This window comes from Stenella coeruleoalba (genome assembly GCF_951394435.1).
Source record: "Stenella coeruleoalba genome assembly, chromosome: 2".
NCBI lineage: Eukaryota > Metazoa > Chordata > Mammalia > Artiodactyla > Delphinidae > Stenella > Stenella coeruleoalba.
This window is the reverse complement of record NC_137147.1, coordinates 30,103,312-30,120,265: the sequence shown is the minus strand read 5'-3', so window position 1 is coordinate 30,120,265 and position 16,954 is coordinate 30,103,312. Positions and strand designations below refer to the sequence as shown.

Here is a 16,954-nt window from a genome sequence, read left to right as displayed (position 1 = left end):
TTATATATTTAATGCCTTTTATTTACCACCCAAATCCTTTATTCCTGCCATCCTAGTGTATTATTTTAAACTGTGGGAAAGGTTTGCAGATTTGTTCTTCATAGCTGTATTTGATTTTATACAAACGTTCCTAGCTGCATACCAGCATGAGAGAAGAATTTTGTCATGTGGCTTCCAGCTAGTGATAGAGAATATAGAATGGGACAGTCTTTGGAAGACATTAAAAGAAAATCTTGACCATATTTTTAAAAGGAAGGGGTCTTTTCCAAGACTATCATGGCATCATTTATGATGCTGAACGCATCTTTCACACTGCCTCTCTATCAGAGAACATCGCTTACCCAGTGTTCGCAGTTTGTTTTCAGTAATTGGCTCCTGGCAGTCACGTGTTGGGGGGACGTGTCCAACAGGAAAGTGTAGATAAAATTAGACACAGCCCGTCTACCTTTCAGAAGAGAAAAGTACACATTCCCCCGTATCCTTGGAGATCGCGGTGATAGGCAAAGTAAATACTATTTTTCATTTCCTCTTTTGGATTTGAGCCTACAATCCAAAGTATAAGATCCTTTCTTTTAGGGAGGAAACATTCCGTCACTCTCTTTTGGGGCCTGTTGATCTCTGTGGTGGTTTCTCCTTTTACCTTTTATTGTTGTCAGTTGTTGATCAACTTGTATGATAGCATCCAACCTTGCTGTCTTCTAGGCTTCTTTTACTATCATGCCCTCAAGAAAAGTAGCAGAGAAGTTGAGTTTCGTTTTACTTTCCAAACGGGAATCCAGGCACATAATCTGTCAGTAAACCCCAGATAATCTTAATGAGAGAGGACATCCTTGACTTAATTTGGATTTAACTTGATAAGTTAAATATTCACTTCTCCCATTGTCTGTATTGTTACTGATAAGATTCGCAAGCTTCCCATTGTGTTTCCGGAGTTTTATCTCTGTTTACCACCACCACATTGCAGTAATACACTACCAAACGTAAAATAGTTAGCTAGTGGGAAGCAGCCGCATAGCACAGGGAGATCAGCTCAGTGCTTTGTGACCACCTAGAGGGGTGGGATAGGGAGGGTGGGAGGGAGGGAGACGCAAGAGGGAAGAGATATGAAAACATATGTATATGTATAACTGATTCACTTTGTTATAAAACAGAAACTAACACACCATTGTAAAGCAATTATACTCCAATAAAGATGTTAAAAAAAAAAAAAGTGATGGCCACAGGTCTGGAAACCGCATGGCCTCCAAGCTGAAAGGCAACTGGGAAAGTCATCTCAGGATTCTTGGGTACCATGCATCCAGTTACCTTTCCATAATTCAGAAAATAGATTGTTTGGTTCAAGTGGAATAAGGAAGTGTTTGGAAGACAGAAAGCCAGGCGTCAAATACCGTAATAATATAATATAGACGTAGAATCACTTGACGCAGAGTTGTGCCGCTGGCTTGCTGTTTCTGGCACACCCACCATCTCATTAAGTATGGCCTGTGCATTGACCCAGAACAGTAGTTCCTCTGTGGTTTTCAGGTTTACCTTGACTCCTAGATTTGGTTTTCCGTTCTTCATTTTGAAAGGAGAATGTCTTTTTCGAAATGATACTCCATCTGGGGATGTATCTCTGGTTTCATTTGATGGCAGAAGAAAGTCAGTCATAGAAGTCTTGTCTCAAATGGCATCACCACGGAGTAAAGTTGAAAAGAGCCGGGCCTCTGAAACCAAAGCACAGAACGTGGGCTGTGCCATCCCACAAATCTACCAAATCCCAGGGGATGTACAAAGTACCCTCTGAAAAGTCAGCACCTGGGCTTGCATTATCTGAATATGCTGACTGAGGCTGCCTGAAGGTCTTAAAGGATTATCCACATTTTCTGCTTCCAACTGACCATGCAGAAATCATTTAAATCATCATTTAGAAATAACTCTTCTGTTGAAAATCAAAGTTGCTAAGGAAGAATGTGGCCTTTCAGGGAGGATGGCCAGGCTTCCCACCCACTGATAGGTTTTGTCACATTCATTCGTGACTCTGGTAACGGGGATGCTTTGTGACTTCAATCTGTTGATCTTGGCAGAGTGAGCTGGATAATCAGAGCTTTAGCAGACTTCCTTTTCTGGAGGAAAGGGGGACTTAGCCACCAAATGCACATTGCTAGAGAAACTAAAATCACTGCAAATTAGAGCGTTTGTGTCCTCGGAAGACAGGAACAGCAGTTAATGTGGAGATCTCTTGACAGTGCATAAAAGAGCTTGTACCTGGGACTTGGTGACAAAGTCTAAATTACAGTGATTAAGTTCCACTGCGTATTTCTGCCTGGGCTGTGTTCCTCCTCCCTCTGTCCTCCAGTCTCCCTGTTGATGATTGTGCAGGTTTTTTTGTGGCCCCCCATGAGAATTGCTTAATGTAGGTTGGTAGTTATATAGAGTTGTTATATTCGGATGTCATTAAGAGGAACCATACACATTGAAAGCTTTCGACAATTAAAAAGTCTATTAATTGCTCTAAAGTGTTATTTCCTAGAATGTATTTTCTATGAAGCTTGGGAATTTAGGTAGAGATTTTTAAAAAAAATTTTTTTTTTTGGTAATGGCTGTTTCACTTTCAGGTGTTAAACCACTCAAAAAAATGATCTGTGGTGAACATAGGAGAGGTGAAGATAGTTCCAATTTTAGTATACTGTTACCAGCTGGGTTCATTTTTGTCTTAGAGTTCTGGCCTCGGACGTAGGCCGTGTGTCCGTTTGTGTGGTGACCAAAGACTTCCTTAGCTTACAGAACTCTAGTCCTGCTGACCAGGGGCCATTGCTAATGACAGAACTAGATTCAAGATCACATATTATAAAGCTAAAGGGAATTCCCTGGTGGTCCAGTGGTTAAGACTCCACACTTCCACTGCATGGGGCATGGGTTGCACCCCTGGTTGGGGAACTAAGGTCCCGCATGCCACGCAGTGCTGCCAAAACATAAAAAAATGAAAAGCAAACAGCCCACCTCAGGCTTGCACGTATACGTCTTGTCTGTAACATCCTGACCTGACCTGTTCAAATGTCCAGACTAATGCACCCACTCGTTGCCAGCCGTTCTGCTGCTGCGTCTTGCTTCCTGTAGGCCCCCTCAGAGCTCTGGTGCCGATTAGTACCCACTTATGTGATCACATACACACTTTTACTACCCTCCAGTACAAAAGAACTTCTCATCCAGTGTGTTCATCCTGAGCACCTGTGCAGAGTGTGCACCGCTGTGAGCATAACAGAGAGGCGCTCAATACACCAGCAGTATAGGTGTTCAGTACATTTTGATGAACAAATAGGAATCATTTCTTCCTTTCTGTTCCTACTTTGTGCCTGATGACTCAAGGTCCCTACTAATAAACCAGTTTGAAAATAGCATAAATCCTTAACTCCTGACTGCTCTGGAAAACTACCACTACATTTCAAAGCTTACTGTATAGACCTGTCAGTATTTGCACAGAGCTCTAGTGCTTTTATATACAAGTGTATGTGTAAGTGTGTACCTAGAGTCCTTGTATGGCATGCGTTTTTAGTTGTCTATATAAGATTTCTTAATCTGCAGAATATAACAGGGAGAGACTTTATAACAGCTTATCTACAAATATCAATCAATATCTGGGTATAAGCTGGTCAGTGTCTGACATTCACTAGAGGGCATGATTAAAGGCCAGGAAAAATGCCTGCCCACAGATGTTAGTACAGTTCAGTTTCATGAATGTGCTTTTTCTGGTTGACCTAATAGTTAACTGTTCATGCCAGAAAAGCTGTACGTTTCTTGAGAGTAGGGGTGAAGAAGGACTTCTTATATTCAGTTTACATGGAACAGTAAGGAATGCCTCAGGCTACTCTAGTGTACTGACTATGTATGAGTGCCTCTGTGTGTGTGTGTGTGTGTGTGTGTGTGTGTGTTAGCACTTGTGAGTTTAAATTTTGTTCTCTACCCTCTTTGGCACCCTGGGTGAAAAATAGGCCTTGCTTCTTTGTTTAGAAATTATTCTGTTGTCTTTATCTGTAATATTTCCCTCTTAAATCTCTTCTGCCTGGGATCTTTTAAAATTGCTAATGATTAATTACCTCTCTTCTACATTTTTTTCTTAGGGTGAGACTGTTGTTTTTCTATGTTTTATGGACTAAGACTTTAAAGTGAGGCCTCTACAGTCCCCCAGGACTTCTCTCCAACATGTGGTTGGCTCCACTTGTCATATGTTTATGAATTGTTTTCATTGGTAACTTTTGCTTTGTGGTCCCGGACAGCGTGAACATTCAGGGTTCTCTTTTATTTTGCTTTTACACATCAGGACTCCAGGGGATCTGGCCTAAGCTCTCTTGCCCCATTTCCATTTCTTCCAGCTTATGAAAGTGGGTGATGATTTTAGCCAGAACTTCGGTGATGTTCAACTTACCTCAAAGAATGAATAAATACAACGACTATGGTTGAAATTTCAACATTGAGAAAATGAGAGCTCTGTCAAGCCCCAGAGGTCAGATTTCTTGATGCAGAGGTCACTGACAAAAAGTTTCTCATTACTTGGTTCTGTGAAGCAACTGAAGCATTCATCCAGTCCATATAGAAAGCCCAAATTCTCCAAATGCCATTAAATTGAAGACCAGCAGGAATTCTGCAAGGACAGAGTCTCTATTCTTTGCCATATTTAAACCATCCTACTATACTACTAGGGTGAGAATTTATCCAGTTGCTAAAAGAAAAGAAAGAATAATCTCAAGAAGAGAGAGATTCCATAATCTTTCTGAGTAATCTCAGTACTTAAGTCCCCTCCCTCTTCAAAATTTTGTCCTGTATCTACCTATCTGGAATTCCTCTAGCTGCAGCTTAAATCTGTGATTAAGAGAGAGAATAGTGTTTCTGAGCTGAGTCTTTTCTAAAGACTGAAGAAGATTTTTGAAGTCTAAGATTATGAAATTTGTAGATACCAACAAGTGGTGATGTTAAAATAATTTAACTATATATACATATATATTTTATATATATATATATATATATATATATATATATAGTGACAGCCCTTCACCTCCAGGCAAGTTGAGAGAGAAATGTAGGGAGAATAGATTTGGATACTGAAATCCAGGTTCAAGTCTCAGTTCTGTTGTGGACCAGCCATGTGGCCTCTGGCCAGTCCCGCCATCTCACCGAGCTTGTTCCTTATCTGTAACTTAATAATACCTAGTCCCCTTACTAAATGGTTGTTTTTATATGTTTGTTGAGAATAAAAAAAAATGTTATCAAAGGTATTGCAAACTGTAACTGTCCTTTTTCTGTCATTTCCTTTTATAAGCACTCCATCACTCAGTGTAGTTATCTAGCTACTTTTCCTTCAACAAACATGTATCTCCCAAGAAACTTTGCTTCTCGAGTTTCCTGCTTTGTTTTCTTTATCCTTTTAGATGCCACATCTGGACGTGACACTTTTCTCAGCTATGCCTAATAGAATGATAATATTCGTAGTTATCCTGTTAGCTCCCTGTTAACTCACTCAGCATTGCAGACTTGTTCAGCTTGAGGTCTGCCGTGACCCCTGAGGTCTCTTCTGCTGGCTAGGCCTAGCCACTCATTCCCCTATGCTTTATGCATTCGTGTGCCCTTGTACTTATTAAATATCTCCCTCTTATAGATGAACAGTCTTCTTTACTGCAGTCACTTGGATATCCCCTTTGCCAGCTTCATCATTCCTGCCTCACTTCTTTTTCCCCCAGTCCTTTAGAATTAGTATCTTCTGAAGCTCTCCTAAATTGTAGAGCCAGTATTGGACATAACTGGCTAGTGCTGAACACAGTGGGAGGAGTCGTCCTTAATCATTATCCTCCGCATTATCTGTCACCCGAAGGCTTATTTGTTATCTGTGCACCTAATCACAGGAAACCCATCAGTTCCCCTCCCCTTGGTATCAGGCCAGCATTCAGCCTTTGGGCAGATTTTGCCACAGTCATTTGACAAGTGACTAATTGCTGCTCTCCCCCTCCTGAAAATACCATCCCAGCCAGTCTAAAATCCGTCCCTCTGTGTCGTGCCTGAATAGTGGTGACTCCAGGTGTTTCCTTCAGCAGCTCTCGGTGACAGGGAGAGTGGCCGGCAGATGTCTTTGGTAGGGGGCGGTAGCCTCATTGATGATGAAGAAATTGCAGAACTGTTTCCCAGGCCCTTATAGCTTCACCACTTGGGGCTTTGACTCTTTAACATGCAGACTGCCCTCCTGTCCTACGGGTTCATCCCTTTGCGAGGTCGGCAAGCAGGTGTAGCTCCTCCTCTGCAAAGTGGCCCCCGCCGTGATTGGCGTCCTTTTTGGAAACTAGTCATCTAGTATCGTCTCCTATAAAGTTTTAGCACAGCTGGGAATGTAAGTAACCAGGTTGCAGCACATTTGGTTCATGGTTTCATTTGAGCAACAGGTCAGGATGAGAAGTTTGGATAGATTCAGACTGTCCCAAATTCTCAGATGCCCCGTTGCCTCTTCTCCTCTGTTTATATGACGAATCATGCATATGTGTGTGCCCTCTCTTCCTTTTCAAAATTCATGTCCTGTAAACCCTAGTGTTCAGAGCAGCACTGTTTACCATAGCCAAGACGTGAAGCAACCTAAGTGTCCATTGACAGAGGAATGGATAGAGAAGACGTATATTACACAATTGGATATTACTCAGCCATAAAAAAGAATGCAGCAACATGGATGGACCTAGAGATTATCATTCTAAGTGAAGTAGGTCAGACAAAGACAAATACCATATGATATCACTTATATGTGGAATCTTATAAAATGATACAAGTGAACTTATTTACAAAACAGGAAGAGACTCACAGACAAAGAAAACAATTTTACGGTTACCAAAGGGGAAAGGGTAGGGAGGGATAAATTAGGAGTTTGGGATTAACAGATACACACTACTATATATAAACTAGATAAACAAGAAGGACCTACTGTATAGCACAGGGAACTATATTCAATATCTTGTAATAACCTGTAATGGAAAAGAATCTGAAAAGGGATATATATATATATATATATATATATATATATATATATATATATAACTGAATCACTTTGCTGTACACTTGAAACTAACACAACATTGTAAATCAACTCTACTTCGATGAAAAAAAAATTTTTTTTAATTCATGTCCTGGAATGACCAAAGGAATCAAAGGTTGGTCCATTTTTAGGAAAGGGGAAATGCCCTATACTTCATGTAAGAAAGAAAGCTAGTGTCTCTTCGTGTGGAATCCGGGAACACCCTGATTAAATTCTTAGTGCTTCCAGTTTAGCCATATTCACAGCTAAACTCACTTTTTTCTACAGATAGAAAAGTAGCAGATACTGCACTTGTCATTTCCTAACATATCTATTGCTCGTCTCTTTTTGTTCTGTATTATTGGCTTCTTACGCAGTTCCTGGGGAGAGATTTAATTTGCCATGTGTACAACTAAATTGCAGCCTATTGAATTAACATGAAATCTCCAGGATAATGAAACAGCTCAGCCACACAGTTCCCCTTTGAAAGTAGGAAGCTGACAACTTCATTTCAGTCGTTTTGTAATTAAAGCCACTCAGAGATTCTTTGGGGAAGTGTGTATGTGCAGGTCCCTCCAAGTAGTTCAAGGCCAGCAGATGGGTGAGCCTTAAGGAGCCCCAGTGCGGGCGCGCGCACGCGCGCGCGCGCACACACACACGCACACACACGCACACACACACACACACACACACACACACACACACACACACACACACACACACACACACACACACACACACACACACACACACACACCCTGGGCCGGGGGAGGGGGCCACAGAGGAAGGAGGAGACAACCCATTGTGGGGTGAGAAGAGTTGAGGGGTTAATGCAGTAGTTCTTAAGCTCTAGGGAATGTGAGAGTCCTTTGGGGGTTTGCTAAAATACATTACATTTCTGGGGCTCTAGGAGATGGGACGTGAGCCAAGGAATCATTATTTACATCAACACCTGCAGGTGACCAAAGTTCATGGCTGCAGAAACACTGCTCTGATGCCGTCCCCTTCTTTTTTTTTTTTTTTTTTTGCTGTACGCGGGCCTCTCACTGTTGCGGCCTCTCCCGTTGCGGAGCACAGTGACCATGGCTCACAGGCCCAGCCGCCCCGCAGCATGTAGGATCTTCCCAGACCGGGGCACGAACCCGCGTCCCCTGCATCGGCAGGCGGACTCTCAACCACTGCGCCACCAGGGAAGCCCTCCTTCTTGATCTTGACTGTGTGAAGCTGGATTTTGATGAAGTCATAACAATACGATAATTCACCTAGATTCGAGCAGTTCTCAATGGATGTGCACACTTGGGGGAGATTTTTGCCAACATACACAGCTCAGGCACCACCCCAACTCTGTCAAATTAAAATCTCTGGAATTAGGGCCTAGGGATGTGTATTTTTAAAGCTCCCAGGTGATCCTCCTGTGACAATCGAATTAGGGGACAGGTTAACAAACTAAAGTGCTCACCTTCGTGCTGTGAATTGTACACAGTAAAGAAGGAAGAACCACCAATGGATTAATCATTTGTTTTTGCTTTTACCATGGTTCCCAAATCTAATCAATTGTTAAGTAGGGCTGTCCTTGATTATAACCATTAGTGAACAAAAGTGTGCTGGCATTTCACACCCGGGAGCTAGTGTCAGCTGCCCTGTTCACAGATAAAACCAATAATCAGGGTCTGTGGTCACAGATAAAACCAATAATTGGGGTCATGGATAATTAAGCATTTATCCTTTTAAGAATACACTTGTAAACAGAAGCATACTCTGTAGATGTAATTATTTCTTGCAGTAAAAAGAAAGCAACATCCAGTCTTAAATAGAGTATGAGTAAAATACACTATCTTTGTGCACAACTCTCCCTTGCATTTAAAACAGATGGCTAATTTGTCATTTATTTGACAGTTTCCTTCACCAAATATTGCATGCCTACAATGTCCAGGGGCTATTCTAAGCAGGGAGAATATAGTAGTGAACAAAACAGTCAAAAATTTCAGCCCTCATGGAGCTTACATTTAAACTGGGGGAGAAGATGATAAACAAGATAAAGAAATTAAATATATAGTGTGCTTTGTAAATACTAAAGAGAATCCCTCTGTGCAATAAATATCTTACTGAGAATCTACTGTATTCTGGCATTGTTAAATATACAAAGATATCCCTGCCTTCAAAGAGTATTGTCATCGAATACAAAATCAAAGACAACCTATTAAGTGCCTCTCAGGGAAATAATGGTAGTAATTGAATTTACATAGGAAGGAAAGAGCTCCAGAAACTGTATATGCTGTATACTTCACTCTTGCCTTTGATGTTTCTAAGCCTTTTCCATAACGCTCCCTTTTATGCAGTACATACATTATGACTAAAAGCAGCATAGCTGTTTCCTAAAACATGGAGGAAAGATTTGTAAATTAACAGACTGTGCAATTTACTGTGTTATCACATCAAGATACTTATTGATGAGAAATGTAAACTATAAGCGGTCAAATGTGCCTCTGGTACAGTGGCTTTTAGGGTCTGAGTCAGGGCCACAGCATCACCTGGGAACAAGTTAGAAGTGCAAACTCTCCTGTACCCCATCCCACCCAAGCTCCCGAATCAATCTCTGGGTTGAAGCACCACAATCTGTATCTTAACGTGCTGATGAGGAAGAATGACTTGAGTCAGTCAAACACACGTTACTCACTTGTGGATACCAGTCAAGGCAGGTGAAGCAAGCACGTGATTATCCAAGAGGAGAGGTGAGTCCATTAGACCCTAATTCGCTGTTTTTCACTTAATTGGCATCTGCTTCAGACACTAACCAGGGTTGAGGCTTGAGACATCTCCACATCTGGGCTACAAATGTGTGTGAGGTAGGTATAGCTGGGTGAAAAAAATCTGCAAACTAAAGATTAGGTCTTGTCGCTAAGTAACAAATAGCTGCACACCTGTCATATGCTTTTAAAGTATCCCAAAGGCTGCACTCTTAGTATTTCAGAAGCTTCTCTGGGTTGATGCCCCCTGTGCTGATAACGCATTTGCTGTTAACCTGGGTCTCTGGTGTTACCGTCTGTGGGCTTGTCTGCCTCTATCTTTATGTGTCTCTCCCTGCTTTTTTCTTTTTGGTTCACCTTTCCACTTTTAGTCTCTTTTCCGTAACAGAGACCTACTATTATTTTGTTCTTATTGCTTTATCAATAATTGACTACACTAATGGAAGAGTTTTGCATTCCCTTAATTTTATTTATTGATTTTGTTGCGTCGCCCCGTGGCAGGTGGGATCCTAGTCCCCCAACCAGGGATTGCCCCCGCGTACCCTGTAGTGGAAGTGGGGAGTCTTAACTACTGGACCGCCAGGGAAGTCCCATTCCCTTAATTTTCAAAGCAAACAAATGGGATATCTGTTATCAAGGGGTAAAAACTAAATGAGATCGCATTGCCTTTAAAGTGATGTTGCCCTTTGAGGTTTTGTGAGGGGGTCTTTTCTTTCCCCTTTTCCCTAGATAGAAAAATCTTTGGGGGAAAATTGTTACAGGGATTATTAGGGTATGGCTAGTCATTTTTTAAGTTATATTTTCTATGAAGTTTGAACCTGGTTCCTCCTTCTTAGTTACAGAAATAAAGGAAATGGTTATATTTCATCGGAAGTGTTAAGACCCAGTTAGTGTGGAAAACCCTCGAGATCACCTTTGCCCTGTGTCCTGTTCCTCCCCCGACACTCTGTCCCCGTCTCTCCAGTCTTTGCAAAGCCTCAGGGACTGACATGGCCTTCTTTCAGGTCATCTATTTTTGCTTTGTTTTTGTGGGTGTGTTTTCATTAAAGTATAACATGCGTACAAAAAAAGGCACAGGTCATAAATATACATTGGGTTGGGTTTTCTCAAAGTGAACTTCCCATGTTATCGCTACCCAGATCAAGAACTGGAACTTGACCAGCATCCAGACACCATTCCTCCTACATGCCCGCCCACCCAGTCACCTCCCCCTCCTCCCCAGGTGAACACAATCCTGAATCCTAAGCCATACACTCATTTTGCCTGTTTGGGGGCTTTGTGTAAGTGGAATCATCCCATATGTATTACTCTGTGTCTGGTGTCCTTAAGTCGACCTTATGTTGGGGAGATTCATCTGTGTGTTGCAAGTAAGTAGCATTCGTTTATTTCATTGCTGTATTATATTTCCATTGTGAGAACACACCACAATTTGTTTATCCACTCTACTGTTGACGAGCATTGGAGTACTTCCAGTTTGGAGATAATACAAGTTCTTGTACATGTCCTTTGGTACATGTATATATGCACTTCTTTTCAGTATATACCTAGGAGTGAAATTGCTTGCATAGGATTTACACATATTCAACTTTAGCAGAGACTGTGAACCAGTTTACCAAAGTGGTTGTAACAAGTACCCACCTGCAGTGGATGAGTTGCTTCCCATCCTTTCTAGCACTTGATATTGTCTTTTTAATTTTAGCTGTTCTGGTAGGCGTATAGTGGTCCCTCTTTGTGGCTTTAATTTGCATTTTCTTGATAACTGATAATGTCGAGCACCAATGTTTAATGGTTTTTAGATATCCTCTTTTGTGAACTTCCTTTCCAGATCTTTGCCCATTTTTCTGTTGGGTTGTCTGTCTTGTTAATTTGTAGAAGTTAGTTATGTATGGAGAGGAGCCCCTTGTTGCATATATGTTTTACATATATTCTCTTTGCCTTTTGATGAATGGTGCTTAATTTTAATGGGGTTCAATCATTTCCTTTACGATCCTATTAAAGAAACCTCTGCCTCTATCATAAAGATGTTCTTCCATGTTACACTCCAGAATCTTTAGATCTACATTTAAATATACAGCCCATCTGGAATTGATTTTTATGTAAGGTTTGAGGTGGAGTTCAAGATTCATTTTCAGATGTGTGTATATGTGTGTGTGTATGTATGTATGTACGTGTGTGTGTATATATATTGTACATGTATGTATGCACACACTCATATATAATCTCTAGACCATTAGGGTTTTATTTTTTGTTGTATCTTGTTTTGGTTTTTGCTTATTTTTTTATAATGAACTTTTCTATTAGAATAGTTTTTGATTTCCAGAAAAGTTGCAAAGATAGTACAGAGAGTTCCCATGTACGCTTTACCCATTTTTCCTGTTCTCATCATCTTATGTCACTATAATACTTTTGTCATAGCTAAGGAATCAATGTTGATACATTCTTACGAACTAAAATCCATACTTTATTCAGAGCAGGACCATTAGATTTTGACCAGTGGAAGTGCTAGTGAGGCATGCTTTGAGACCACATCCTGTTACCTTAACCTTCAGTAACAAAGTCCCCTGGAGTGACCTGTCTTTGGTCTCAGCCTAAGCTGGAAAACTCAGCAGGGCTCAAGTGGTGTGACCGTAGGTCCCATGAGATCACTGGGAAGAAAGAATGGAAATCCTGCAGTTAAAGGCCCTCTAGGTTTGTTGTTAGCTTAAACTCTCATCTCTAGTTTATTTAAAATTCTGTCTGAGTTTTAAAGGTACAATGAGTAGTCTTCTCCTTGAGTCCTACAGGACTTTAGTTTTGTAATTTCTAACCAAAGTTTAAAATACATTGGTGATGAACAGTTTTTTATTTTTAATCACCATGCCTAATATTACATCCCCAGGACTTACTTATCTTATAACTAGAAGTTTGTACCTTTTGAACCCTCTTTAGCCATTTCCCCCACCCTCCAGCCTCCACCTTTGACAACTACTCTGTATCTAGGAGTTTGGTTTTCTAATTTTTTGAGGAACCTCCATACTGTTTCCCATAGTGGCTGCACCAATTTACATTCCTACCAACAGTGCACGAGGGTTCCCTGTTTTCCACATCTTTGCTCACACTTGTTATTTCTTATCTTTTTGATAATAGCTATTCTAACAGGTGTGAGGTCTCATTATAGTTTAGATTTGCATTTCCTTGATGTTGAGTGATGTTGAGCATCTTTTCATATACCTGTTGGCCATCTGTATGTCTTCTTTGGGAAAATGTCTATTCAAATTTTCTCCCCAATTTTTTTATTCGGATTGTTTGCTTTTTTTGTTACTAAGTTGTATGAGCTCTTTATATATTTTGGATATTAACCCCTTATCAGATACATGATTTGCACATATTTTCTCCTGTTCAGTAAGTTGCCTTTTTTTTTTAATATAAATTTATTTATTTATTTATTTATTTGTGGCTGTGTTGGGTCTTCGTTTCTGTGCAAGGGCTTTCTCTAGTTGTGGCAAGCGGGGGCCACTCTTCATCGCAGTGCGCGGGCCTCTCACTGTCGTGGCCTCTCTTGCTGCGGAGCACAGGCTCCAGACGCGCAGGCTCAGTAGTTGTGGCTCACGGGCCCAGTCGCTCCGCGGTATGTGGGATCTTCCTGGACCAGGGCTCGAACCCGTGTCCGCTGCAAGTAAGTTGCCTTTTTATTTTATTGATGGTTTCCTTTGCTACACAGAAGCTTTTTGGTTTGATGTAGTCCCTCTTGTTTATTTTTGCTTTTGTTGCCTTTGCTTTTGGTGTCAAATCCAAAAAATCACTGTCAAGGAGCTTACTTGCCTATGTTTTCTTCTAGCTAGGAGTTTTACGGTTTCAGGTCTTACATTCAAGTCTTTAATCCATCATGAGTTAACTTTTGTGTATGTTGTAAGGTAATGGTCCAGGTTAATCTGATAAACAGCTTTGTAGAGAGTCAATGTTACTGATAGATGCCATGGGGAAGGAGACCCCAAGGTGCCCCTTTGGCCTTGGACGTGAGTGTGTAGAGAGCTCTATGGCTGATCTAGTCTTGTATCCCCTCTTCAGCTCGGGCCTGGGGAATGTCACCGTGACCCTTAGTTCTGAGGAAGGGAGGACAGAGAGCCCTTGATACCTCCAGACCTTTTACTGCCGGCTCCCCTCTACGACCTGCCTCTTCTAGACTTCACCGTCACAAACTTCAGCGGTGCTAGCATACTTCAAAGTGTCCCTGACTGTCTTAACTGTTTTTACTTTTCCACTTAAAGTGCAGAATAAGCCCCAGTCACCATCTTTCACTTTGACAGCAGACATTTAAATTAAAGCGAGAAAGCAAGGAAGGCCAGCCAGCCCCATTAATATTTTATGAAATATTCATTGTTCTTTAACCTGGCCATAACCCCTGTCCTGGACGACGCTTTTATAGCTGACATACTGACCCCAGGATGCACACACGCACACGCGCCGTTTTGTCTCTGTCCTGCTTCTCTTCAGTACCCTGAGCTCCCGACACTCTGCCAGCCCAGTTGTCTTCACCAGTGCCAGAAGTTCACCAAAAGAAGAACTGCATCCTGCCACCTCCTCGCAGCTCGTTCCTCCCTTCTCATCTTCCTCCTCCTCCGGTCCTAGGACTTTCTACCCTCGCCAGGGTGCTACTAGCAAGTACCTAATTGGATGGAAGAAACCCGAAGGAACCATAAACTCTGTGGGATTTATGGACACAAGAAAGTAAGGATTCTTTTGCTTCTCTTGCTGGGTTTTTTTTGTTTGTTTTGTTTTTTGTTTTGTTTTTTGCGGTACGCGGGCCTCTCACTGTTGTGGCCCCTCCCATTGCGGAGCACAGGCTCCGGAAGCGCAGGCTCAGCGGCCATGGCTCACGGGCCCAGCCGCTCCGCGGCATGTGGGATCCTCCCGGACCGGGGCACAAACCCGTGTCCCCTGCATCGGCAGGCGGACTCTCACCCACTGTGCCACCAGGGAAGCCCTCTTGCTGGGTATTTTGCTTTTAACATGACAGAGAACAGAAAAGCTTGGGGCAATTTCCTACAAGAGAGGAGGCCGGGCTAGGGGCTAGGAAGAGGGTGGTTTGGTAGGGAGATTTTTTTTTTTTTCCCCTAAGTGAAACTTGTCTTAAATTGTTTCTCTGACACATTCCTTAAATAAGATAGATTGCAAAACATTCAGATTTGAGAATCTTAAGTCTCCTAGGAAAGAGTATGTCTGAAGAACAAACTTCAGAATAATCGTCCCTCTGGTGCTAAGACCACACTTGTCCCTTTGATGCTATTAATCACAGCCTTCCCATGCAATTCCTAAATGGGCCAGGAGGCACCAGAGGGACTGTTAGAAAGTAAGTGACCACCTCTGAACATAAAGAACTTTTTGACAAAAAAAATAAACGATTCAGTGAATGACTTTGTTTTTGTTTGTACCAGGATTGCATTTGGGCTTCATACCCTGTGGGCTTTTATTAATAAGTCTGTCGCTAATTTTGACTTAATGTAGTTAATAGTTTCCTATGAAAGAGTGATTTATTCTTCAGGCTTTTTATTTTGTATTTCAAATTGGTCTTGTTTCTCTAACAAGCATTTATCTGAGTAGATTCTAATGTAATTGAACAGAAGTGATTCTCCTTTTCTCTCCTTTAATAGCTGTCCATTGACTTACCTCTTTCAGAGCCCATCGTGCCCTTGAGTCAACCTTGTCGACTTAACTTCTACCCTCTCTTCCTCTTCTTTCAAGGCGTCATCAGAGTGATGGCAATGAAATAGCCCACACCAGGCTGCGTGCCTCAACCAGGGACCTCCGGGCATCCCCAAAGCCAACCTCCAAGTCCACCATTGAGGAGGATCTCAAGAAACTCATCAATCTGGAAAGCCCAACTCCTGAATCCCAGAAGAACTTTAAGGTACAGGGTAGAACTTGGGGTAAATAGCAGTTAGAGAGAGACCAAACGGGGCAGTTGCACCCTCCAGGAAGTGGTGGTTCCAGGCTCCTCTTCATCAGACCCCACTTCCCACCATCAGCTGACTGTCCCAGTAATTGGTTCACATGTTTTCCAGATGCTCTGTCCCTGCAGCCACATCTCTTGAGTCGTGTTTATATTAACCTGTCCCTACCCCCATGGCTTTTTTCTTCCAGTGTATCCTACTTACAGTGCACAGGCTACACTTTCTTGACATTATTACTCAGATGACATTGCTTCTCAGAACTCTGCAGAGACACCCATGGCTCCCTTGTCAGACAGAAAGTTTTCTGAAAGGGCTTTAGCGCTTTCTGTCCGAAGGGTCCTCGTCCTCCTTCCACAGTAGCCCCCAGTGTGTTTCCTGCCCTGGGTGTGTCCACGGCACCCTGCACTCTGGCCTTGCCTCTGCCCCCTGCCCCTGGCCAGGCAGACCTACCAGCCACACACTGCATGCTGTTTAGTCCAGCAAACATAAGTCTGCACGTTTACCTTCAGAACTTCCCAGATTCTCTTCACTTCGTAAAGCCTTCTCTCCACTCTCAGAATTCCAGACTAGAAATGCCTTCTCTGGAACCCAGCCACCCTCCCCGTCAAGTCCCGAGAACTTGCTCAGAGTTGGTGGGTATGTTGGTGGCCAGACTCCTGCATGACCACGAGGAAGGGTTTGTTCTGCTCCCCTCAGCTTGGGGACCCTTGAAGCCCACCTAAGGCTCTCTGCTTTCTTGTCCTCTAAAATGTGCAGTCTCACGCTCCCAGGCTCAGAGCTAGTGTTGGCTTAGCTGGGCCCAAAGGTATTTCACGCCAAGCGTTTGGTATTCCTGTCTGCAGTGTACCGGGTGGCCCCAAGAGAAGGGAGTCCACCCCCCAGAAGGTCATGGCTACAAACTTTAATGTTTTCTGTTCTCTGTGTTCTTAGTTAAATGATTTGTAGTCTCTTGGAAGTGACTAGAAAGCTTAATTTAAGAAGACCTTTGAGAACTGATTGAAAATGGAAGCTGACCTATTCCCTTAACCACTCACCATCCTCAGACTGTGATCAGAGGGTGAGAGACATGCTCAGCTAGATGAGCTGTGCGGTCTTGTCTCATCCAGGCTTTCTCGTCACCATTCTAGTTTATGTGCACACGTACATGCCTCTGTGTATGCGTGTGCCACACGTGTGTGTGCATCTTCCTTCAGACAGGTCAGATATACCTCCTGAACTTACAAATCAACATTTACAGAGATGAGATGTGCTCC

The 16,954-nt window shown here is 42.4% G+C and overlaps 1 protein-coding gene across 20 annotated transcripts in view; it reads left to right on the top strand.

Annotated features, from left to right (window-relative positions):
- SIPA1L1 (signal induced proliferation associated 1 like 1) overlaps positions 1 to 16,954 on the top strand; it is a 503,209-nt gene that overhangs the window by 456,392 nt on the left and 29,863 nt on the right. For all 20 annotated transcript variants that reach the window (XM_079911875.1, XM_079911870.1, XM_079911872.1 and 17 more), the window contains 2 exons: positions 14,245 to 14,478; positions 15,493 to 15,658. In XM_079911875.1, coding sequence (XP_079768001.1) covers positions 14,245 to 14,478; positions 15,493 to 15,658 — 400 coding nt within the window. The remainder of the gene's footprint in view (positions 1 to 14,244; positions 14,479 to 15,492; positions 15,659 to 16,954) is intronic.